Source organism: Stomoxys calcitrans, chromosome 5, assembly GCF_963082655.1.
Source record: "Stomoxys calcitrans chromosome 5, idStoCalc2.1, whole genome shotgun sequence".
Classification (NCBI taxonomy): Eukaryota; Metazoa; Arthropoda; class Insecta; order Diptera; family Muscidae; genus Stomoxys; species Stomoxys calcitrans.
Genome location: NC_081556.1, coordinates 81,651,495 through 81,677,858, shown reverse-complemented (window position 1 = coordinate 81,677,858; position 26,364 = coordinate 81,651,495). Strand labels below are relative to the sequence as shown.

General features: G+C 37.3%; 1 protein-coding gene across 1 annotated transcript; it reads left to right on the top strand.

Annotated features, from left to right (window-relative positions):
- Positions 1–2,918: 2,918 nt before the first annotated feature.
- LOC106083746 (uncharacterized) lies at positions 2,919–26,364 on the top strand. The gene is made up of 2 exons (XM_013246973.2): positions 2,919–3,404; positions 25,490–26,364. The coding sequence occupies exons 1-2, from the start codon at positions 3,384–3,386 to the stop codon at positions 25,850–25,852; spliced, it is 384 nt and encodes a 127-aa protein (XP_013102427.2). The 5' UTR covers positions 2,919–3,383; the 3' UTR covers positions 25,853–26,364.

Below are 26,364 nucleotides of genomic sequence, written 5' to 3'. Positions count from 1 at the left end.
TCTAGTACCTCCTGCCTATTCCTGGTAAAAAAAAGGTCGGTTTATCCCCTTTATTACAAATAGCCAGATTGCAACTTATAACATATTCGATAAGCACCTCATCCCTTTCGTTGACATCCGAACTTGACCAAATCTGGTGATGTGCATTAGCATCACTTCCTACAATGAAGCTCTTCTTCCCTAGAAGCGGCTTCAACCAGCGACTTAAGGTTTGAAGGCGATATCTCTGAATCATGTGCCATATATAGGGAAGCCAGCCAGTAATGAGACTTGTCAATTTCAAGGCTGGCTACTTCTAAATTTTAAGTGCTTAGCGACGGAAGAAGAAAAACATTTAAACTACTCTTTGCAAGAATACAGGCTTTGTGTATCCCATTCCCCATACCCTTGAGAAGTTTAAATCCCGGAATTCTTAGTCCACGAACCATTGCTCCACACACCCATGGTTCATGGATAAGAACCACGTCAAATCCCCCAGCCATCAGGAGGACCTTTAGTTCGGCCTGGTGGAGATTTATCTGTAGAAATCGGACCATAGTAAGGATTCCGAACTTCCACCACTGTTGTGTAGCCACGTCCTCTGATTCCACCAGGAGTTCATCCTTTCATTCGTTAGAACTTTTCATGATGAGCTTCCGTACGCATCAAGGGGCAGGTGAGAAAGCTTCTTCAGGACACTTGCGGTTTGGACGATTCTTCCTTAGATGCTTCACTGGCTAATGCTGTCGATGTACTTTTTGAGTTCCGTCCTTCCCCCCATGCCGCTTGGGATCTTAGTCCACGAACCATTGCTCCACACACCCATGGTTCCTGGATAAGAACCAGGTCAAATCCCCTAGCAATCAGGAGGACCTTTAGTGCCGCCGAAGCGGCCTTACAATGGTGGATATTTATCTGTTGAAACTGAACCATATTCAGGATTCAGAACTTCCACCACTGTTGTGTTAGCCTCGTCTTCTGATTCCACCAGGAGTTCATCCCTAGAATCGTTAGAAATTGTCATGATGAGCTTCCGTGCGCATCAATGGGCAGGTGAGAAAGCTGTGGAACCACTCTTCCTCAGGACACTGGACTCTTGCGGTGTGGACGATTCCTCCGTAGATGCTTCACTAGCTGCTGCTGTCGAAGTACTTTTTGAGTTCTGTCCTTCCCTGCTGGCCCACAACTTGAGATCAGTCCAACCGGATGACCCACCCGCAAAGGGCTTGTCGGGTCCCGTTTCCCCTCCCGATGATTTCCCCTCCTGTCCTGATTTTCAGTCTCCTCCAATCCACCAGATCTTAGCGATGTTGTCGATAGTTCTTCAGGCAAGTGTTCAGCAACAACTGCTGAGTCGTCTCCTGATTACCCAATCACACCGCTTCTATAGACCCTTAGTCTCAACTTGCTACATCCGTAGGATACAACTCCTTCAGAATTGTTGAGGTCTGCGAAACAGCCGGAGCCTCATACCAATCTTTCTTCCAGTCGGTGGTTGAAATATTGGGATTACATTCCCTTAGTCTTCCACGTATGGATTCAGGATCTGGGTGAATCCAAGCATGCGCCATTGATCGAGAAGGAATATCTTCCTTCTTGACTAAATCTAGTGTTGCACCTGGCCAGATCACACCAATCTTTTTTAGAGCACAACGATACATTTCAATTGAGCGTTGATCCCCGAAGGCAATTAGTCTGTATCGGCCCCGATACCATCCTGCATCGTCACAAACTGGACCCAGGAAATTCCACAAGAACATCGGAGTATACTGATGACAATCCATTAACTATCCCACTCCAATTATTCCTAGGTATGCAGCCCTGTTCTTCTCCCTTTAGATTTACACACAACTCCCATATAAAACGATCTCCCGATTTGACATCTTAAGCCACGAGAAGCCGCCTTTTTCTCCATTTGCCTAAAATTTTCCATATAGTGTACTTTTCTGACTTACAACAACTACATATGTCAAGTACGGTCCAAATCAGTCTTTAAGCTGATGTATATTCCATATAAGGCGATCGCTCGATTATCCTTGTTCGGTTCCCAGAAGCTTTATTTTTTTCCTGATTTAGCAGAATTTTGGTGCGTAGGGTAAAATAATATCCTTCAACTTAATTTAGTTTGTCCAAATTTTTAGCAGAATCCCAAGACTCGTACGGGCCGAACTTAGCACGTTTTTACGTGTTACATTTAAGTATTCTTTGCAATATTTCCCTTTTTGGCAATAAAAATATTTCAAACATATTTTGTGTATTGCCATAACACCAAGCATGACTGACTGATTATACATATTTTACAGTTCTTAATGATTCACTTCACATTTAGAAATGAAATTTCAATTAATACCTCTATTGGAAAAAATTCCTGATCATTAATTTGCAAGCCAATTAAAAACTCAATAAGTTTAATAAAACGAAAGGTTAACATAAGTCGAAAACTTTCCTTTTAACAAAAAATCGATCAAAATACATTCAAAATAGTCCTTAGAAAGGAAACTAGAGACTCATTGTTGCTGAGGTCTTTAGCAAGAGTTAACAACATTGAACAATTTGCACTTTCATTTAACAACCCTCTGAACCAAATGAGACTAGATGAGATGAGTAGATCGAAGAGATACAAATCCATACAAATTTAGCAGATGTTGTTGTTCTGCGAATTATTTGTCACCACTGATATGTGAAATACCAGCAAGCTAACAACACATCGCCCATACCCATACACACTCTCTCACTCAAGACGAATGAAACAACAACAGATCGTCATAATGAAGATGCTCCATGTACGAGACCAGCCGGGCCCACAGACTTAAGAGACATACAGATGGACGGACAAACTCACTCAGAGCCAACCAACAACAATGTCTGAGTGTTTTTCGCTGTGCTGATTTGAACCTTTTTTACTTGTTTCGCTTTTTATATAAAAGTGATTTTGTCAACTTATTTTATTGACAGTAGCGGATCAGAATTCGTAGAGTAAACATACAAAAAGAAACGCAAGAATAAACAAAAAGCCCTTTCGAAAGCCATTTAAAAAGCAAATAATTTTTTTGTGAATACTTTTTTAAATTCGACCGAAAAACAAAACGGATAATAAACCAATAAATATATTCTGATACACAAATACACCCACCAACCGAGTTATTAAATCAAACAAAACCATAAGGATTACAGTGAAAAAGACTCTATAAACACAAGAGAATCTAATGAGAAAAATAAACAAATAACCACGTAAATAATTGAACGAATATTGATTGCCAAGTGCAAATATTAAACGACAACGATCAACCACAAAAATAAGTGCTAATAATTTGTGCCATAGTTTGACATTTTGCGCCCATACAAACAAGTTTAAAAATTCAATTTCAACCTAATTGAGTCTTCATATTAACAATCGCAACAAGATGTTTGCTGTAAATGGAAAGGTGAGTTTTTGGTAGTAAGAGAAGATGATGATCTTACCCTGATTACCCTGATTACTGATTACATTTAAAGATATTTTGAACTGTTTTTGAAGAAAAAAAAACCGTTGCGTTTAATCTCTAACTATAGAGAGCCTTTAAGTGATTCATTTATATTAGTCCATTTAATATTTATACAACGATATTTAGCAGAACTCTAATTGAATTTAATATATTATGAATTCGTCTTGGAAAATTGGCAAATTCAATAAATAGTGGACATAATTACATTTTAATCCAAAATGTTAATTTGTGGCGAAAAATATTGTTTCATATCAGTGATGACAAGTAATTCGCAGAATAACAACATCTGCTAAATTTTTATGGATTTGTATCTCTTCGACCTACTCATCTCATCTAGTCTCATTTGGTCCAAGGGGTTGTTCTATCAAAGCACCACTTGGACCCAATGTTCAATGTTCTTAACTCTTGTTAAAGTACTCAGTTACTCTTCCATAAAAGGAGGTATATTTTTATTTGTCATTCGTTCATCTCAATAAATCGTTTTCACACTCGTACAACTGTGTCTTAAAAATCCCAACTATCTCATACGGCTCCACTTACGAATTCGAAAAGCTAATTGCTATATATTTGTGCCCATATACACCCTCTGTTTTATGATTTGAATTTCTTGACGTTTCTCTTAACATAAAGATTTCTGATTACAATATAGATTCAAACATCTAAAGCCTTATTCACAAAACGTAAGGTAGATTTGTGAAAAAGGCCGCTATTCTGTAAAGTTTTCGACATATAAGACAAAGAAAATCTTTGGTTTTTACGAATTCGCAAACTCAAACGAGGGGTATACAGGCCTAAATGTTTTTGTGGCCCCAAAATATCCTGATTTTACAAACTAGGATTTGTCTGTAGACACCATGAATGTCAATGGAAGGATCAAAACAATATCAATGAAAACTCAAATGACCATCTTCATCATCGTTTACAGTTCTCCAATATACCTCAATATTTGTCTAATATTTGTTGAAAATGCTGTTTAGTACATATATATGATAGTTAGGAGTCTGTAATCTGACTTATTTGATAATCAATGTGATACCACAAAATGAGAAGTATGTTTAACTGTCCAGATCGTGATAATTTAGATATAAACAATTCTGCTTTGGAATTAAAACCTGAGGAAAAGTTGACTAAGGTGTACACTAGGGTGATGACTTTTTTACAACCTCGTATCCCTGTATCATACTTTGATGAGTTTCTATTTAAGATTAGATAAAATCCACATTTAAGGAGATTCAATAAAAAAAATGATCATCAAACACTCAAGGAAATTACATTTTCATGTTGTGATTGAAGAGGATGAATTTTAGTGGGAGGTAGTCCCGGCAGGAGTATAGGACTTACATAAATTTGATCACACCCTCATAGCACTAGTTGCTCCGGAAAATATTGAAAAAAGAGATTCATCTTTTTTCCAGTATGGATTCATGAGAGATTTTGTGTGGTCAGGTACAGGTAGTTCTTCAAAATCTTCAGCTCGAAACAATTGTCTACTAAAACAATGATCAGCCAATGAGTAAGAAATGCATGAACAGATTTTACGCAACCTGTTTCCATGTTTCTGGCATCAGAATAAACGCAAGAAGAGCTAGAATCGAATTTTCAAATAAACAAATAATCGAATAATTTAGAGCGGTTAATCACGACACTAGTCGGTTACATAGAATATACAATGAGGAACATTCACATTGAATGACATTGATGGTGCTTTCAATAATATAAAACCGACATCAGTCATGGAGCTGGAGTTTCTGGGCATCAACATTATTGTAAGGAAGCTTATTAATAACTTACTTACTAAAAGATGCATTACAGCTGGCTTGGGATCTGTAGATCAGCAAAGATGGGTTAGCACAGGTACACCTTAAGGAGGTGTACCATATCCGCTACTTTGGAATTTGGCCACTAACAATGTGTTATTGTCTCTGTAAGAAAATTGTCTTAATGCAGATGACTTGGCTGTTGCGGTTAGGCGAAAGTTTGCTGGCATTCTTAGATATATATATATATATATATATACTTCAGGATACCCTATGAACGACGTACAGTGGAATAGAATTGAAAAAAAAACTTGTAAAAAATATACCATTTGGGAAGGACTAGAAGTAATTCTTTGAAATTTGAAATGGTTAGATCTGGGGTGTTATCGAGATCATGTTTTGAAAAAAAATTTAAGAAAAAACGAATAATTCTTTTTGAATTTTGAAGATAAAAGTGTCCTAAAAATTAAACATAAATTCCGCCCAATTTTTTTCACGAAAATTCCCAAAATACTCATTCCGGGCAAATATGATTTCAAAATAGTATTTTTATACCCACCACCGAAGGATGGGGGTATATTCATTTTGTCATTCCGTTTGCAACACATCGAAATATCCATTTCCAAACCTATATAGTATATATATTCTTGATCAGCGTAAAAATCTAGGACGATCTAGCCATGTCTGTTCGTCTGTCTGTTGAAATCACGCTACAGCCTTTAAAACTAGAGATATTGAGCTGAAATTTTGCACACATTCCTTTTTTGTCCATAAGCAGGTTAAGTTCGAAGATGGGCTGTATCGGACTATATCTTGATATAGCCCCATTTTTATACCGATTCTTCGATTAAGGGTCTTGGGCCCATAAAAGCCACATTTATTATCCTATATTGCTGAAATTAGGAACAGTGAGTTGTGTTAGGCCCTTCGACATTCTTACTCTGTTTGGCTCAGATCGGTCCATATTTGGATATAGCTGCCATATACACCGATCTCTCGATTTAAGGCTTTGGGCCCATAAAAGGCGCATTTATTGTCCAATTTTGCCAAAATTTGGGACAGTGAGTTGTGTTATGACCTTCGACATCCTTTTTCAATTTGGCCCAGATCGATCCACATTTGGATATAGCATTGGGACCATAAAAGGCACATTTATTGCCCGATTTTGCCAAAATTTGGGACAGTGAATTGTGTTAGGCCCTTCGATATCCGTATACAATTTGGCCCAGATCGGTTCAGATCCGGATATAGCTGTCATATAGACCGATCTCTTGATTTAAGGCTTTGGGACCATAAAAGACGCATTCATTTTCCGATGTCGCCCAAATTTGGGACAGTGAGTTGTATTAGGACCTTCGACATCCTTCTTCAATTTGGCCCAGATCGGTCTAGATTTGGATTTCGCTGCCATATAGACCGATCCTCCGATTAAGGGCCATAGGCCCATAAAAGCCACATTTATTATCCGATTTTGCTGAAATTTGGGACAGTGTGTTGCCTTAGGCCCTTCCACTTCTTTTTTTAATTTGGCCCTGAACGGTTCAGATTTGGTTATACCTGCCATATAGACCGATCTCTCGATTTATGGTTTTGGGCCCATAAAAGGCGCATTTATTGTCCGATGTCGCCGAAATTTGGAATAGCGAGTTAAGTTAAGCTCCTTGACATACTTCTGCAATTTAGCCCAGATCGGTTCATATTTGGATATAGCTGTCATATACACCGATCTCTCGATTTAAGGCTTTGGGCCCATAAAAGGTGCATTTATTGTCCGATGTTGTCGAAATTTGGGACAGTGAGTTAAGTTAAATCCCTCGACATACTTCTGCAATATGGCACAGATCGGTTCAGATTTCGATATAGCTGCCATATAGACCGATCTTTCGATTTAAGGTTTTGGGCCCATAAAAGGCGCATTTATTGTCCGATTTTCCCAAAATTTGGGACAGTGAGTTGTGTTAGGACATTTGACATCCTTCTTCAATTTGGCCCAGATCGGTCCAGTTTTGAATATAGCTGCCATATAGACCGATCTCTCGATTTAAGGTTTTGGCCCCCTAAAAGGCGCTTTTATTGTCCGATGTCGCCAAAATTTGGGAGTGTAAGTTGTGTTGGGCCCTTCAAAATATTTCTGCAATTTGGCTTAAATCGGTCCAGATTTGGATATAGCTGCCATATAGACCGATCTCTCTATTTAAGGTTTTGGGGCCATAAAAGGCGCATTTATAATCCGGCCGAACTTAGCGCCTTTCCTGTGGTATCACTTTGGACTTAATTGCCTTTTGAGTTTGTTTTGCAGTCTGTCACTATAACCACAACTAACTTAAATCTATTGTCTGATATGTAACAACTAGAAAATGTATATTTCCAACTTTTGGATTCAGTCCCAATCTTGGCAATAATCTGCAAATTTCTCCATTGTCAGAAACCACTAACAACCACTCTTGCCTGTAGATGATATTGAATAATTAAAAAGATATAAAATTTATTAGACCCAAAAAATCAAAGATCAAATGGTTGAGTTGGTCTTGAAAGAACTAGTTTGTTTCTCTGCTTCTTATATATATATATATATTTTTTTTTTTTTTGTTTGAACAGCTACCGCTAGAACATTAAATAGAAACAGGATGCTAGAATCTTTTTCTTTTTCTTTTTGTTTAATTCAAATTTCTATTAATTCTGTGTGTGGTTAAATTGGTGCGATTGTCCAATAAATCGATGGTAGAGCCATTGCACAGGCGGATACAAATTATTTTAATATACCTTTGACTCTAATTAAATTCAAATATTCCGAAAAAGAAGGTAATTTATTAAATTGTATCTTTGTTTGGTTTGAAGAAACAACAGCAACAACAACAGAAATCAAACGTGTTTTCTTGCTCTGGTTTTATTTAATTTAATTTTTTTTTTATTTTATTTTTTTGGTTTGTCTGCTTCTGATGAATATCAGTTTTTGTTTTCTGTTGTTAATAATAAAGTGTTTAATGATAACGATGACGACGACGATGATGATGATGATGATCTACTATAAATTGATTCTTAATGGTGTCTAAAAACAAAACAGGATTTTAAATTGAAAATTATATATCTAACAGCATCACCCGTAGAAAGTCGAATTGACTCTTTGTTCGGAGTGTTCGCTTAAGATACGATATACGATGTATGCAATATTTTCTGGCCACCCAGTACCATGCGGTACCGACGATGACATTTTTGTTTTGTTTTGTTTTTTTTTTTTCTTTTGAAGAAAAGAGACGACTTAACGTTAAGAATGAATGGATAATGATGTTTTCGGTCTTTTCGGTTTCTTTACAAGGTCGTCAACGAAACGGCTTATCGGGCTGGTTCTTTAGCGATTGCTTGTGTGTGAATTTGGATCTGCTACCGGTAATGCCAAGTGCCATAACATCATATGGAAATATACAATGAAGCAAAGAAAACAACAACAAAAAACAAACAAAAATATTGAATATTGGAAATACACATATTTCTTTGATTAAATTCTAATTAAATAAAAGTCGTCGATGACTTTTATAGAACTGGATGTTAAAAAAAAAATAATGTTTTGTGATAAGACATTCAAAAAAAAATCTTCAAAGAAGGGAAGCAAATCAAAAAAAAATCAACTAATACTCATAAGGAAGTTGTCTATTTTGACATTAACAAAATCATGAGAAAAATTCATGGCAACGTTGGTTGGCTATTTGCCGATGATAGGCGAAAAAGGCCAATGAACTTAGGAGCATGATTATTCTATTACAAGTGTCAGTTGTGTTAATACGAGGCGATAACAATCAGCACTATATTTTGTGACTGTGCTCTTATTTTTTTGAGTGTTTTAGTGTAAAACCATTATTCTTAATTTATTGTGATTATTGTAAAAAAAAATATTTCCCTAGTGCAAAATAGGTTTCCTTGCTAATTTACAAATGGTAAGTATTGATGGATTGTACAGCGTAGGGGGCATTCCTCACACCACAAAATTTAATTATGCCAGCATTCGATTCAAAGTTCCAAGGCAAGTATCCCCAGTAATCTATAAATTACCCTATTTTCCAAATTTTTCACTGCTATGCCACTTCTTCTTCTGGCCAGCATCCATTAAGCCATAGAACAAAATGATTTCCAATCAATGTACATAAAATCCATCATTCAACTTGCCATTTGTAAATTATATCCACAAATCTCCACTTCTACTGCTGACTTCTTTTCTATCTATCTGATGCATATATAAATTAAATGCCGAATATTTCAACAGACAATTATATAATAAATTGAAATTATAGCTCTTTATTTATGCTTACAATTTGATGTCAAAAGAAACACAAACCCATGAAAGTGGCTGAAATGACATATTAGTTAGTTCCTATCTACAAATTTCGTATGTCATAAATTTAGCATATTGATGTTCTGGGAATGCAGGAATTACGCTTATCTAAGAGTTCAGCACAGACACTTAATGGACATCGACTCTTTTAAGAGACACTAAGTACAAAGATTAGAAATAAATAAAATATCTTCTCAAACTGTCAGGCAGCTATAGAACGTATTTATGAATACAGAAATCGCCCTCGGCTGTCACAAATCTCTCAACAAGATGGCTGAACATTCCAATATGCACCTTATCTGGGTGCCGGGCGATATAGATATCCCAGGGAATTGCGAAGCGAACGATCTTGTGGGACAAGGGACTACCTTACGATTTCTAGGGGAACTGGAATCTGTGGTTATGGCTCTAGGGATATGAAAGCTAAGTCTGCAGTATTAGGCCCGAAGGGCAACGATTAACACATGGTCACAAAGTGGGGATTGTGAACACTCCAAAACATGCTAACAGAAGTATGCAAGTAACGACTTTTGCTGTGAGCTGTGAGGACGTCAAGGGAGAAGAGACCATAGAACATCTGCTGTGTGTGTGTGTCCCGCACTGGCATTCAGAAGAAGTTCCTCTTTAGGTTCTCACTTCGTTACGAACTTGTCTGATTTAGCGAATTTGAATATTCACCAGTTTTTAGGCTTTTTAAAGTGACCTGGATTGTTCAAGGGTAGAAACTAGAAGGCATATTTTTTATTCTGTTCCTGTGGCATCACAATGGACGAAAAGGTCTCATTAAGTCTTAATTGCAGACTGCCACTTAAACCCATCCTAACCTAAAGTGATTATGGCCCAAATCGGACATGGCCCGATAACTTTCGTATATAATCCCATCGCACGATTCTATTTGTTAAACCTGTAAAGGCAAATTTCGTATTCTATTGGGTTGCCCAAAAAGTAATTGCGGATTTTTCATATAGTCGGCGTTGACAATTTTTTTCACAGCTTGTGACTCTGTAATTGCATTCATTCTTCTGTCAGTTATCAGCTGTTACTTTTAGCTTGCTTTAGAAAAAAAGTGTAAAAAAAGTATATTTGATTAAAGTTCATTCTAAGCTTATTAAAAATGCATTTACTTTCTTTTAAAAAATCCGCAATTACTTTTTGGGCAACCCAATAATTGGCTGATGATGTTCTGAATCGATCCATAACCTATTATAGCTCCCATATAAACCATCTTATCTGCCTATGGAAAAATCGTTCAAAAAACTTGACTAAAGCGATCCTTTTCTTCCTTTTCATTTGATATGATTTATACCGATTCTTTAAAGGCACTAATCATTTCTGCGAAACTTTCAAATTCCAACTTCCTCCGTTCGGTATGGTCGAATATAACCTGTTTTGTACTTTTGTTTACATCTTTGTACTCTAATGATCATTGTACTTATTGCAGCACAGTGATACACTCAACCCAATTTGTTATTCAAAACAGCAAAAATGTTTGTTGAAACACCAGTTTTTGTCTGCTGAAAATGGGAAAGCAGACATTACTGCTGTTTCAGCAAACATAGGGCTGCTATATTAGCAAACATTTCTCACTGCTATTTCAACTAACAAACTCTGCTATTTTGAGTACACAAGTGTGCTGAAAAAAATGTGTATGCTACTTTTTATAGTTGTCTGTTACTTGTTTTTGATTTCTTTAGGCATTTTCTAGAAATTTTTTAGAAAATTTTTTGGAAGAGATGATTGTAATATGTGGAATTTTATTGTAAAGAAGTTACCTAATTCATCCAAGGGTATACATTTCGAAATGTGGCTGAGCTCTCATTTTTATACCCTCCACCATAGAATGAGGGTATACTAATTTCGTCATTCTGTTTATAACACCTCGAAATATGCGTCTGAGACCCCATAAAGTGTATATATTCTTGATCGCCATGTCATTTTAAGTCGATCTAGCTATGTCCGTCCGTCCGTCTCTCTGTCGAAAGCACGCTAACTTTCGAAAAAGTAAAGCTAGCCGCTTGAAATTTTTCACAAATACTTTTTATTAGTGTAGGTGGTTGGGATTGTATATGGACCAAATCGGTCCATGTTTTGATATAGCTGCCATATAAACCGATCTTGGGTCTAGATTTTTTTAGTCTCTAGAGGGCACAATTCTTATCCGATTTGGCTGTAATTTTGCACTTAGTGTTTTGGTTTCAATTTCAACAACTGTGTTAAGTATGATTCAAATCGGTTCATAATCTGGTATAACTGTCATATAAACCGATCTTGGATCTTGACTTCTTGTGCCAATAGAGCACGCAATTCTCATCCGATTTGGCTGAAATTTCGCATGAGATGTTTTGTTATGACTTCCAATAACTGTACCAAGTATGGCGCAAATCGGTACATAATCTGATATAGCTGCCATATAAACCGATCTGGGATCTTGACTTCTTGAGCCTCTAAAGGGCGCAATTCTCATCCCATTTGGCAGAAATGTTGTACAACGGCTTCTCTCATGACCTTCAACATACGTATCTAATATGGTCAGAATCGATCAATAGCTTGATCCAGCTCCCATATTAACCTATCTCCCGATTTGGCTTCTTGAATGAACTGAAATATAACACAATGACTTCTACAATGTTCAGTATTCATTTATGGTCCGAATCGGACTATAACTTAATATAGCTCCAATAGCATAACAGTTTTTATTCAATATTCTTTGCTTGCCTAAAAAGAGGTTTGTTTGCCAAATGCAATCCATGGTGGAGGGAATATAAGATTTGGCCCAGCCGAACTTAGCACGCTCTTACTTGTTTGTTATTTCTCTACTAATGAGCACATGACTGGCATGACCTTTGTATCTAAATTTAAATAAAAAAGGTTATGGAAAGTATACAGTGGTAATTATAAACATCCACTGAGACTCACATTTACGTATGTGTTCAATTTTTTCTTCTAACATCATAATTAAGCAGCAGTAATTTTCAGCAAATAACAGTCTTTTCAGCAGTCAACCTGCTGCTCTGAAGTGGCAGAACTACTGCTGCAATAGCAGAACTACTGCTGCAATAGCAAAACTACTGCTGCAATAGCAGCAAAATTAACTACTAATATTCAGCAGACAGTGTTTGCTGTTTTCAGCAAACTTTTTTCTATGAGTGTAGAACTTCTTAAACTTCTTTCTCCCTTCAGCTAATTTTCTATTGCAGTGCATGTTTTGCTATCACATTCTTCATACTTATTTCATGCAAATAAAAATTATTTATCTGGAGCCAGTTTTATACAACATTTCGTCGAGGCGTTAAAATAGTTAAGAAAATGATCTAATTATACGTATTTCTAAAATCGTTAAGAATTCTGGCGATGGCGGTGCCAACATATTATTTAAATTTCAAAATACCTGTTCAAATTAAGTAACTCTTTTTTTTTTTGTTTTTCGATGGGAAAAAACTTCTAAAATTCATTTCACGTCAAACTTCTTTAAGGTTAAACAATGAATATTGATGCTGAATATTCGAAGCAGTTGCTGGCTGGTTGGTAGGTAGGTAGGTTTGTTCATTAATTTAGCCATGATCCAATAAAACCAACACCTTTTTCCATGCCTCTCTTATCATGGCCCCCACCTCCCTACCATCAAAACTTCTTTGCTCCCTCGCAGACAAGAAAATTTGCATCTGTTTCGATGTGCGAGTATTTTAAGTGATTTTTTAAATTTATTTATTTTTTCGCACATGTTTTATGTATTTTTTTGTGAATATATTTGCATTTGTGGTTTCGATTTCCAGTCTCCACAGTCTGCCACAACGCCAGTACAGACTTGCGTACAAGCCTCTTGATTTACTATCCCATGAACGTGTAAATCAAAAATGTGTTTTTTTTTCAATAATTTGCGCACATCTCTGGTAACTACCTGGCTGGCAGATGATCGAGTTCATGTCCCAGTGACATGAACATAAACAAAAAAACAAAGATCTGCCAAAAAATGTCCCACAAAAAATGTTAATAATAATAAATTGTTGTCTGTAACATAATCTTTTGTGTAGATGCATGAGTTGGGTCAAGGATTCGCTATGAATTACTTTTTCTCTTTTTTGTACACATTTTTTTATGGAAGACAGGTATGTAGGTGGGCCTACTTACCATGGTAATCTACATAGGGTCTGCTTATCATAATTTTATTAAATTTTAATTCAGAAAACCAGATTATAATGGCTGTCCCAAAAATACTCACCCGCTTTAACCAATTGGCATAATTTATTAAAAACGAAAATATTATTTATTCATGGGCACTACAATCAGCGAAAAATGCATATGAAGTTATGTTGGTTTAAAAAAAATTAGCATCGTTTTGCTAATTTTGTTAGATTTTGTCAGATTTGCAACTGTTAGATGGTCCAAAACGTGAGGTCTTGTACATCATAGTGACCAAAAACGGACAAAAATCGAAGACCAGCCTGGAAGCCTTGGATTCAGAGCTTCAGAATCCCATACATGATTTTGAGTCCTTTTCAGCTCCCTTTTAGTTCAGACTTCTAGATGTCTCAGTCCTGAAGTGACTTGGTGTTTCCATCTACTTCAACTCATACTTAGATATTGCCAGTTGTCTTCCACCATGGAGTTCGTTCTTCTAGGACATGCAGATTTAAGCGAATTTGTCAGTGCCTTCGTGATACGCTCGGCCAACTTATCAATATCCTCCATAGTATCGACTTTCTTCTCAGACCTACAAGAGGCAATGCTTATTTTCCACTGCCTTTTTTCTGTTTAACAGAGGGTCACTTTAGCAGTATTACAGGGTCCAAGCCTCATAGTCCCCACACTATTAAGTAGTTTAAAGCCAGGAATTCTACGAACCACAACTCACTTCACCCACGATTCCTGGCCAAATACTTCTGCCATCAGGAGGTTTCACAGTGGCACCGAATCAGATTTACTATGGTGTATATTTATTTGTAGAAAGGGGAATACGATCAGAGTTCGAATACTCCACCACTACTGCGTTAGCCTTTTCGTTTTGGGCCGATATGAGTTCATCTCCACAACACTTGTTTGATCTTGTCATAATGAGATACCTTACGCATTCAGACGTCAGTGGTGCAAAATACAAAAAAATTGTAAATAAGTCCACGGTACATAAGTTCTTGACATTTGTAGAGGAGGATTCTAAAGAGACCTATTAAAATATGTAAAATTTGTTATAATATACCCCTTTTGCCGCGTGGATCACTATTGGACGTTGAGAAATCAGCTGCAGCGAAGTGCCTTTTATGTTCCCTACTAACCATTAGCGCACATCTTGATCCAACCGAATCACCCACTGAGAGCCTATCGGGATCCAATTCGGAGCCTTTTCCCTTCCCTTAAGAGCCTTCCATTTTCGCACAACTCCATTATGATTTGTATTATGATCTTCTGTATTCGTTATGCAATAAATAAAACAAAAAATTAATTATGGAAGTTGTTGTTTTCGCACATTTATATACCTACTTTGGGATGGATATTTCTGTATCGCATAAATATTATCAAATAATGCATGGGCCTTGGGTGTGTTTTTTTTTTTTGTACTTGTCAGTCATTTGTGTTCTAATGATTTTTGTCATTGAACATACCAGCATTGTTGTATCTAAGGCGAAACTTTAAAAATGTTCAGTTTCCGAGTTTACCATCCGCACTCGACTAAGTTGTTCAATATACTGATTGCTCTTTCAATACGAGCACACAACTGCAAGTATGTGTAAGCCCATGGATTTGCTTGGGATTATTTTCTTGCGTAAGTACACTGTAATGTGAAATATGTGTGATTATGTCGGCCCATCACTGGTCTATGCTTGTAGACTAAAATGCTTCCTTTTCCTCTCTACTGGCAACCTTCAGCCTGTCAGCAAGTTTTCCCATCAGACAGTGACCTGTGATGGCGGACACAATGATTGAGACGTTTGCTCTTGCCAGCGACAGCAAGTCTTGATTGAGCCACATAAGTTTGGAGTGTTGACTACTCCCACTTAGAGACCGTCCGTCATTCGTTGCCCTTCGTGCCTGATCCTAAAGACTTAGCCGATGTGATTCCAGTTCCCATGGAATTTGAAAGGTAGTTACTGGTCTTGCAAGCTCGTCTGCTCCACAATTCTCTAGGATATCTCTGTGGCCCGTCACCCAGAACGGATGAATTTTGAACTGTTCAGAGATTTGTGACAGTCGATGGCAGGTTTTGTATTCAGAAATATATTCCCTAGAAATTTAATAGCTCCCTGGCCGACTGAGAAGATATTCATGGCAGTCGTCCTAAGAGCGGCTGTGATGTACAAATCACAGCCGTATTGAACAGTAGGTGGACTCTTAAAGCGCCGTCCTCCAAACTACAGTACCATATGGCATTATAGGTCTGACAACTGTAGTATATATCCAGTGCATGACACGCGGTTCAAACCCCCATCTTTTGCTCTTGCCTTTCGACGTGTTGCAAACGGAATGACTAAATGAATAGGGAGTATATCCTATGGTGGTGGATATAAAAAAAATTGAAAAAGGCGTATAGAACAAGATAACATAAGGCCGACATTAAGTAAGCGATTTCCACTAAATTCATTAGCATTCCTTTTTGGTCCAAATAGGTGATTGCATATTTTGCTAATGAACATTCCATTACGGATCAGAGGCAAACTTCTCACATATCTATGAGTGCTGTCCGATTCAAATTTAAGCTCAATGATAAGGGGGTTCCTTTTTAATGCGACACCTCTTTGTGGAGAAGTTTATACATGGTTGCCATAGCAAATGGTAAAGTACCACACAAATGTCGCCAGCTTTAGAAGGGATACCACCGATGAACATAACCACCGTTGAACATTTTTTCTGATTTTCTCGCCTGGATTCGGACCATACTCAGCACGAGGAAAATCAGTTTATAAATGTTCGTTTTATGGGTTAAATAACTTAAATCGGGAGATTAGTCTTTATGGACGCTACATCAAAATATTGTCCAATCTAGACCATATTTAGCAGGGATGTCGAGAAACCTAACGGAACATGGACGGGTGGACATGGCTATAAGATTTAAGAATTTTAAGAGTATCAATTTTTTACTTTAGAGTTTGAGAAACGAATATTTCGATGTGTTGCAAACTGCGTGAATCCGTCCTTCGTTGGTGGGCATACTTATAATGGGAGTGACTCAATATTATGACCACAAGTTTACATGTGCACCAAACCCCATTTAAATCATTTACAACTTCTATCCACCTTTAACAATTTAAAGTATTTCGGCAAATATTCCTATATTTGTTGAGATAATAACGTGCTTTCAACCTTTTTGCTAACGAAATGATGTGGTTAGTATATCTCCATTCTATGATGAGGGGTTATAAAAGGTCTAAAGTCTTATCTAAGGTTCACGTTAACCCATTGAAAAAACACATTTAAATATACCCATTTACTTTAATTCGAAAACATAAAACAATACTAAGTGAGTTATTTTCATACCCGCCACCGAAGGATGGAGGTATATTAATTTTGTCATTCTGTTCGCAACACATGGAAATATCCATTTCCGACGATAAATTCTTCATCAGCGTAAAAATCTAAGACAATCTAGCCATATCCGTCCATCTTTCCGTCTGTCTGTTGAAATCACGCTACAGCCTTTAAAATAGAGATATTGAGCTGAAACTTCGCTAAGATTTTTTTTTTGTCCATAAGCAGGTTAAGTTCGAAGATGGGCTATATCGTACTATATCTTGATATAGCCCCCATATAGACCACTCCACCGATTTAGGGTCTTAGGTCCATAAAAGCCACATTTATTATCCGATTTTGTTGAAATTTGGAACAGTGAGTTGTGGTAGGCCCTTCGACATCGAGATCGTTCCCAATTTAGATATAGCTGCTATGTAGACCGATCTTTCGATTTAAGGTCTTGGCCCCATAAAAGGCGCATTTATTGGGACAGTGAGTTGTGATAGGCGCTTCGACATCATTCTTCAATTTGGCTCAGATCGTTCCAGATTTGGATATAGCTGCCATATAGACCGATCTCTCGATTTAAGGTCTTGCGCCCATAAAAGGCGCATTAATTGTCAGATGTCGCCGAAATTTGGGACAGTGAGCAACGTAAAGCCCCTCGACATACTTCTGCAATTTGGCACAGATCGTTCCAGATTTGGATATAGCTGCCAAATAGACCGATCTCTCGATTTAAGGTTTTGGGCCCATAAAAGGCGCATTTCTTGTCCGATTTCACCGAAATTTGGGACAGTGAGTTGTGTAAGGCTCTTCGTCATTTTTCTGCAACTCGGCGCAAATCGGTCCAGATTTGGATATAGCTGCCATATATACCGATATCTCGATTTAAAGTCTAGGCCCCATAATAGGCGCACTTATAATCCGATTTCACTGAAATTTTACACAAGTCACTGTTAGGCTTTTCGACATCCGTGTCGTATATGATTCAGATCTATTAATTTTAGATATAGTTACTAAAAAAAGACCAATAGTTTGTTATACACAATTGAACAATGACTTGTACTTATTAGTATTTGGTCCAAATCGGAACATATTTCGATATAGCTGCTATAGGGCATAACTTATGAAATTTTTCATCGGATTTTGACGAAAGGTGGTGGGTATCTAAAGATCGGCCAGGCCGAACTAAACGCCTTTTTACTTTTTTCCTTTTTGTTCCAAAGTTTGCTTTTATTTGTTAAGTGTTTTTTTAGAATTGGAACAATTTTTGTTTGTTTCTCTTTCGAGACGAGCTCAATGATCGGAGATGCAAATGGGAAAGGAAAGCCAAAGATAGCAACACACACCAGCCACTATGGGAAGCGTTTCGTCTTTGGTTAGAAGACTTTTCAACCACATTAGGTGTGATGGCTTCAAGGGTCGTGTGATGGTGTGTTGTATTTGAATCGTATTAATAGGGACAACGCATTTATGCTACAATTACCACAATAACCACGCTCGACAACCCTGTCTATTAGCTGTACTTTTTCCCAATGCATGTATTTTTGTGTAATTTTGTGTACTACACATGATTTTTGTGCATCTGTTGGAAGTTGTATTCTGGCTTCGAACGCCAGACAACTTCCAACAGATGCACAAAAATCATGTGTAGTACGGAAGAAGTGTAATTTGCCACAGAAAGAATGTCTGTCATTACACAAATATACATGCATACATCGTCTCGAAAGAGAAACAAACAAAAATTATAAAATTTAATGATCTTCGCCCTAACAGGCAAAAAACTTTTAAAATGAAAAAAATTGGAACAATTTCAAATTCTTTCAAATTCTTCAAACAAAGTTTTACAGTAATATGTTTCCACATATTCCCTCTTGAAACAAATCTTTTTCCATATGCAAATGTTTCCAATTTTGAAGTATAAATATTCAAGAATACTCAGATACTTTGCATAGACAAAAAACCCAGAAGGAACGGCATTATACCTCGTTCTAATGAAGCATCTTTGTTAGTGATCTGGTTTGCAGAATGCACAAAAGAAACTTAACCAGCAAAAAAAATAAATAAAATCAGATTTTAGATAAGCCACAGAACTGAAATTCTTCTAAAAGTAACTGTCAAACACACACAAAACTGGTAAGAGGATTTAAAAAAAGACACACATAAAAAAAATATATAAAAGTTACAATAACAACAGCTGAGCCAATAAGCGGGTAGACATAATGATTATTAATGTTCTCAAATTAAAAAAAAAAAACTATACCATTTGATATAAATCATTTAGTTGTGGCTGTGTCTGTGACTCTGAGTGTGGGGACTCATGGGCTTTTTTTTAGATTTTTTTTTATACATTCATATGAATATTCAAAATTCCGAAAATACATAACAGTTTGTTATGCATTCAGTGGATTAAAAAAAAACCACAACAATGGCAGGCAGTATTCAATGGATGCACCCATTTGCCAGAAACACGACTATCATGACCAAGAATTATGAATTATGCTAATCACAAGGTACTGGACTTCACTTCCACCTCTATCTCCATATACATAACCAGACAGACCTCTGATCAATACCTAATCCATAATTCAAAAGCAACAAAAATCCAAGTACCGAGAATTCTTTTCTACGATCATCACCATCTAAACATCAGCACCAGCTTCAGCTTCAACATCAGCATGGGCGTTAGAGCCAGTCATGTCCAGATGTTGATCGGGGCGTGAATCATAACGATTTTCGAACGTGTCTATCTGGGACTGGGAGAAATTATTTGAAATTCATCATCATTATCAATGGTGTGGTTGTTGTTAGCCAATAGCTTCCTGCTCAGGGAGTTTATATCGCTGAGTATAGGTATGAAAGCATAATTGTTGTTGTTTTTTTTCCTTTTTTAGTTTTTTGCTCTCTTCGATTAATAAATTCAATTAAGTAGACAAATAGCATCCACAACATAAATAAGTGATTTGCATTTTATTGTTGACTCCACCGTTGCCGCCTAGAGTTGCTTTATTCTTGCCATGACAAATCATTTCACATTTTGGACAACATTTTTTTGTCCATTCTGACATTTGCATAAAAATACCAGTTGCCACTACTGTGGTTATTGTCTGTTAATTTTATATTGACGTCATTAAATCAATATTTTTTTGTTAATGCGTGCGAGTTTTTTCCCCTTGGCTTTTTTTTTGCAAACAAAAAAAATATAGAAAGAGAAAAGGAATAGATGAGCCAATACGGTATCGGAAATGGTTAAATTGCGTAAACTATGTTCAAGCTTAGAAATAAAAAAGTGAAAGGTAAATTAGGAAACAATTAAAACCGCGTTTAGTTCGATCAAGTCGAATCTTTTATACCCTACCATGTAAGGATAACATAACAGGTTCAGAGAACATGCTATCTTAGCATAGGCGAGGCGCCCTCTGGGGCACTGCAGACTATTCTAGATATCAAACCCATAGACATACAAATTAAGTATTAGGCAGCCACTGCGGCTATGAGACTTAAGGCAATGTAAGAATTGTTAGAGGATAGGAGCAGGTCATACCATCGCGGTATAATCGAGGCGACATTAGGAAACCTGGAAGCAATGGAAGAGGTTTCGGATCGGATACCTGAGACCAGGGAAGTTTCCTCGACTCCGAACACTAAAAAGTTCCAAATTTATTTTTATTTCCTAAGCCACTATGCTTTTATAACAAAAAAAAAATAATAATTTTCTTAATATTTTATAACCATTTAGCGAAGAAAAGTGGCTATTAATGGCTTTGACATAAAACTGCACCAGCTGTCGAAAGTAGTAGGCATATTGACCTTAATTTGTTTATTTCAATATAGAAACTATCAAATGCAACAAGACTCTAAAACGGTTTCCAGAAATTTTACTTCAAAAATTTTGAAAAAAAAAATTATTTGATGTCTCCCACCACTTGATCCTTCCATCGGGCTTTAAGTCTTCCCGGTTTGCGTGTACCACCGTGTTTGCCTTCAAAAAACTTTTTTGCTGGAGCTTCTTCATCCATTCTGACAACATGACCTAGCCAACGCAGCCGTTGTATTTTGATGCGTGTAACTATGCTGTCGTCGTCATACAGCTCGTGGTTCATACGGCGCCTATATTCTCCATTAACGCAAACTGGTCCATATATTTTCCAAAGAATCTTTCTCTCAAATACTCCAAGCACTACTTCATCTGCTTTCACAAGCACCCATGCTTCAGAACCATACAACAACACGGGTAGTATCAGTGTCTAGTAGAGTGTAATTTTCGTCTGTCGAGAGGTGGCCTTGTTTCTGAACTGATTACATAGTCCAAAGTAGCATCTATTTGCCAGTATTATACTTCGATTTTTCTCAATACTGGTGTCATAGAGCCGAGGTAGATAAAGTTACTGACTGTCTCACAGTTGAGGTTCCCAATTATCTCCATTTTCTTTACCTGCTCTGTTGTACATGGTGTTTTGGGAGTTGAAACCATCCACTTGCCTTATCTCCATCTCCAAAATCTCATCTCCATCTCCAAAACCTCTTTTCTAGGTTAGGTTAGGCTAGGTTAGACGTTTTCGTCCATGGTGATGCCACAGGAACAGAAGAAGGAAGATGCCTTCTAGTTCCTACCCTTGAACCATCCAAATCATTTTAAAAATCCCAACAACTTGCGAATGTTCACACATCCGCTAAATCTGACAGGTTCTCAAAGAAATGAGAACCTAAAGTGGAGCTCCTTCTAACTGCTAGGTCTTATAGTCTATAGTCTCTTCTTCTTCAATGTCCCTACAGCTTCTGCAAAAGTCGTTGTTGACAACCTTTAGTCTGTCAGCATGTTTTCCGATTAGACAGTGGCCTGTCATGACGGACACAATGACTGAGACATCTGTTCTAGCCAGTAACAGCAAAGCGGTTTACCTCTTCAAGTATAGATTAGGTCACTTAGTTTTCGAATGCTCACAGCCCCCTCTATGTGACCATCTATCATTCTTTGTCCTTCGGGCCTGTTCCTGAAAACTTAGCTTATATGTCGCTAGAGGATTACCCACATATTCCAGTATCCCTGGAGTGTTTAAGGCAGTTCATAGTCTCGCAAGCTCGTCCGTTTTACAATTCCCTGGGATATCTCTGTGGCCCGGCACGCAGAACAGTCGAATATTGAACTGGTCAGCCATCTCGTTAAGAGATCAGCGACATTCGAGGGAGGTTTTTGTGTTCAGAAATACGTTTTCCAGGGATTTAATAGCTGCATGGCTGTCTGAGAAGATATTTATGCCAATCGTCGTAATGACATTATATCTTAGCCATTCCACCACTTCCTTAATTGCTAGGATCTTCGCTTGATACACACTGCAGTGGTCGAGTACCCTTTCCATATTACCTGAATACAGAATACGAGACCACTTTTACACCCTTTTCTTCCAGAAACAATAACATATTGTTAATAGCGATATACCAAAGTATAGGAGACAGTACACCTCCCTGAGGGGTTCCTCTGCTGACCCATCTTTTTAGATCCAAAGATCCCAAGCCTGCCGTAATGCATATCTTTAAGTAAGTAAGTTATTAATAAACTTTCTTACGGTAGACTTGATGCCTAGAAACTCCAACTCCTTCATTATTGACGTTGGTTTTACATTATTGAAAGCACCTTCCATGTCAAGAAATGCTACCATTGTATATTCCTTGACAGGGATAGAACCCTATATGTAGCCGACTAGTTGGTGAACGGCTGTTTCAGTGGATTTGCCTTTACTATATGCATGCTGCTGCCACGACAGGCGATCTCCAGGGATCTTTGCAGATCTTTGATAAAGGTTTCTATCAACCTCTCAAGAGTCTTCAGCATAAAGGATGACAGACTAATAGGACGAAAATCTTTAGCCTTCATGCGGTAAGGTTTTCCTGCTTTCGGAATGAAAATTGCCTTCGTGTCCCTCCATCCCACAGGTATGCTGATTCAAGCAGGGTATATCTCCCTAAGCCAGGGAACCAGTCTATCAGACACAGCTTGTAATTCAACCGGTGATACATCATGGAAGCCACCGTAGCACAGAGATTAGCATGTCCGCATATTACGCTGAACGCCTGCGTTCGAATCCTGGCGAGACAATCAGAAAAAAAATTTCAGCGGTGGTTTTCCCCTCTTTGCTGGCAACATTTCGGAGGTACTATGCCATGTAAAACATCTCTCCAAAGAGGTGTCGCACTGCGGCACGTCGTTCGGACTCGGCTATAAAAAGGAGGCCCCTTATCATTGAGCTTAAACTTGAATCGGACTGCACTCAATGATATGTGAGAAGTTTGCGCCTGTTCCTTAGTGGAATGTTCATGGGCAAAATTTGCAATTTGATACATCATCAGGGCCTGACGACTTAAAGGAGTCGAAACTTCTTATCGCCCAAAAGATTTTCGTCTCAAACACAATTTCCCTAATAACCTCCGACAGATGGATACTAAAGCATCGGGCCATACTAGGATTTGATGTAGGAGACCATTGTAGATGTCATTGTGCAAAATTTCAACTAAATTGGTTAAGAATTGCCCCCTCTAGGAGTTCAAGAAGGAAAATCAGGAGATCAGTTTATATGGGAGCTATTTCAAGTTTTAGGCCGATACAGACTATATTTGATACAAAAGTTCATAGAAAACGTCATTCTGCAGAATTTTAGACAAATCGGATAAGAATTACGACTTCTAGAGGCTCAAGAAGTAAAATTGAAAGATCGTTTTATATGGGAGCTATATCAAGTTTCGAACTGATTTTGACCACACTTAGCACGTATAAAAAAGTAACTGTGCAAAATTTCAACCAAGTTTCTTAAAAATTACACACTCTTGAGGCTCAAGAAGTCAAGATTTGTGATCGGTTTCAATATAAGGTTATGAACCGATTTGGACTACACTTAGCACAGTTTTTGGAATTCATAAAAATCACCTTATACTAAATTTCAGCCAAATCGTATTAGAATTGCCCCTTCTAGAGAATCACGAAGCCAAAAATAAAGTTCGGTTTATATGGCAGCTATATGAAAACATGGACCGATATGACCAACCTACACAAATAGGAAGTATTTGGGCAAAATTTCAAAGCCCTAGCTTCGAAAGTTATCGAGTTTTTCACAGGCGGACGGACAAACGGACGTACATTGCTAGATAGATATACTTTATGGGACTTGAGAAAAATATTGTGACATTCTCTGTGCCAGCTTCTTCCTTATATTTATGTGATGGGACCCACAATTTATCCACCTGTTGCTTAGCATATGGTTTATCGAGCCTGTAAGATGACGATTCACCCGGTTTTGGTCGAGGGATTGGATCAGTGTGGCGGTCCGCACTTTTTTAAATGCCTCCTCGATGTCAATGCATATCACCAATGTGTGCGTCGTGGCATCGAAGGTTTTTATGCATAACCTCGTGCAGAGCTGTCTCCACCGACCTTACCTCCCATTTCTCTGCGACCAAATCATGGTTTTTCTTGCTCAAGAACCCCAACATGCGTTTGGTCTCGAATTAGCTGCCCCATCTCTTGCTGAAGACCGTTGCCCTTGTGAGACTTATGTTGAAGACTACCACTTTAGTACCAAACAGAGATTGTTTTAATACCATTCTCGTTAGCATTTATACATTCCACCCCCGAATGATCGAAAACAAAGATCGTTGAAAATAATTATAAATTAATTTTAATTTGTTTGTGTACGTTAAAATAGTTACGAGCTAAAGAAAAATTTTGCTTGCAATAAGTCTTCCAAATCGGTGCAAAACCTGATATAGCTTCCATATAAACCGATAATTGTTATATGATTCGACTGAAATTTTTCACATAATGTTCTGTTATGACTTTTAACAATCATGTTTAGTATGATCTGAATCGGTGTATAACCTCATTTAGCTTCTCATTAAAATATCTGAGAAAGAAGCTAAAATATTGTCTGTCAAAATAATACTTTAAGGAAATTGATTAAAAAGACTAAAACAATTTCTGCAATTCAAGGTCTATCCACGTTTTGGAAAGTTGTTGCAAAAATCCGCTATCTAGACAGGCGGGGGACATTCTAAACATTTTCATTTCCATAGGCTGAACCTGAATTTGTTTATATAAAAAAAATCAAGTCTTTGTATGGAAAAAACAAACAAATTTGCAAATTGATCATCTGTTTCTCCTTAAATTTCTTAATTCAGAATGTCATCTGTATAATTATTCACACATTAACTAGTTTTAAGCTATTTTTAAACATCTTCAAACATTGACCCCAGTTAAACACGTTTTTTTTTTTGCTAACAATATCATCAGCACTCTTCTTTCTTCCTTTAAACACCTTGCCGCATCATAGAGCTGCTAGACTAAGAAACAAAGACTAATCGCACATACATTATTAATAACAAAAACTATGCACGCTAAAAACGTGTACGATCAAACACTTTAGTGATCAATGCATAATTAATCTGACCATCACTGTGAACTTGAAAAACTTATGGCTCAATTCGATTTTCCTTTCTTCTCTTTCCAGTTTTTCTTGGCCTTTGCCATGCTTATGCTGTCGTTGAAATTGTCGTGGGCTCAGATGTTTGGCGATAGTGAGGTACCTGCGGTTTTGAGCTACAACTCGCCCCTTCGCCAGCCCGATAGCCTGAGATCTCGTCCCTATTTCGATTTCCTCAGCACTTTGTATAGACACGATACCGAAAAGTCCAGTCTCTTCCAACCCTACCTAAATCGTTCGAAACGCGAAGCTGTTGCTGCACCACCAGCTCCAGCCGTCCCCAGCGATCGCAGCCGTAGAGCCATAGTTTTCCGCCCTCTGTTCGTCTACAAGCAGCAGGAGATCAGAAAGCAACAATTGCGGGAAGAACGTAACCGTCGTCGTGTTTAAGCCATCTAGCTAGTCAGTAAATTTTGTTTCCAAGAACTAATTCATAAGAGCTTCTCAGATTTAAACAGCATCAACATGTGTGACTATAGTAGTCAAAATTTAAAGAAAAAAATAACGACAAAATGTATTTCGGCGTTGCCTTTTTGTGGCCTATCTGGAGAGTACTGAAAGTGTCCTGACATGACATGCCATTATGAGGAATACATTTAAATCGCATATGCTCCAGCATTTATTTTTAATTTTTTTTTTCGTTATAAAATGCCATGCTAAGATCCACTGATTAGTTCCGAATTTTGTAAAAAAAAAACGATTATTTTATTATACGCACTTGTCCTCTCACTTTCATTATCGTTACGAAACAAGCACCATTTTTTATTTAATTTTACACAAAATGAATACCTTGAATTTTAGTTATAAGAAAAATTATTTCCCTCTTTTTTGTTTTTACGAAATTTTTATTGTTGTTTTTTATAAAACTATTTTTAATAAAAAAAAATCAAAAGTGTTAAAAA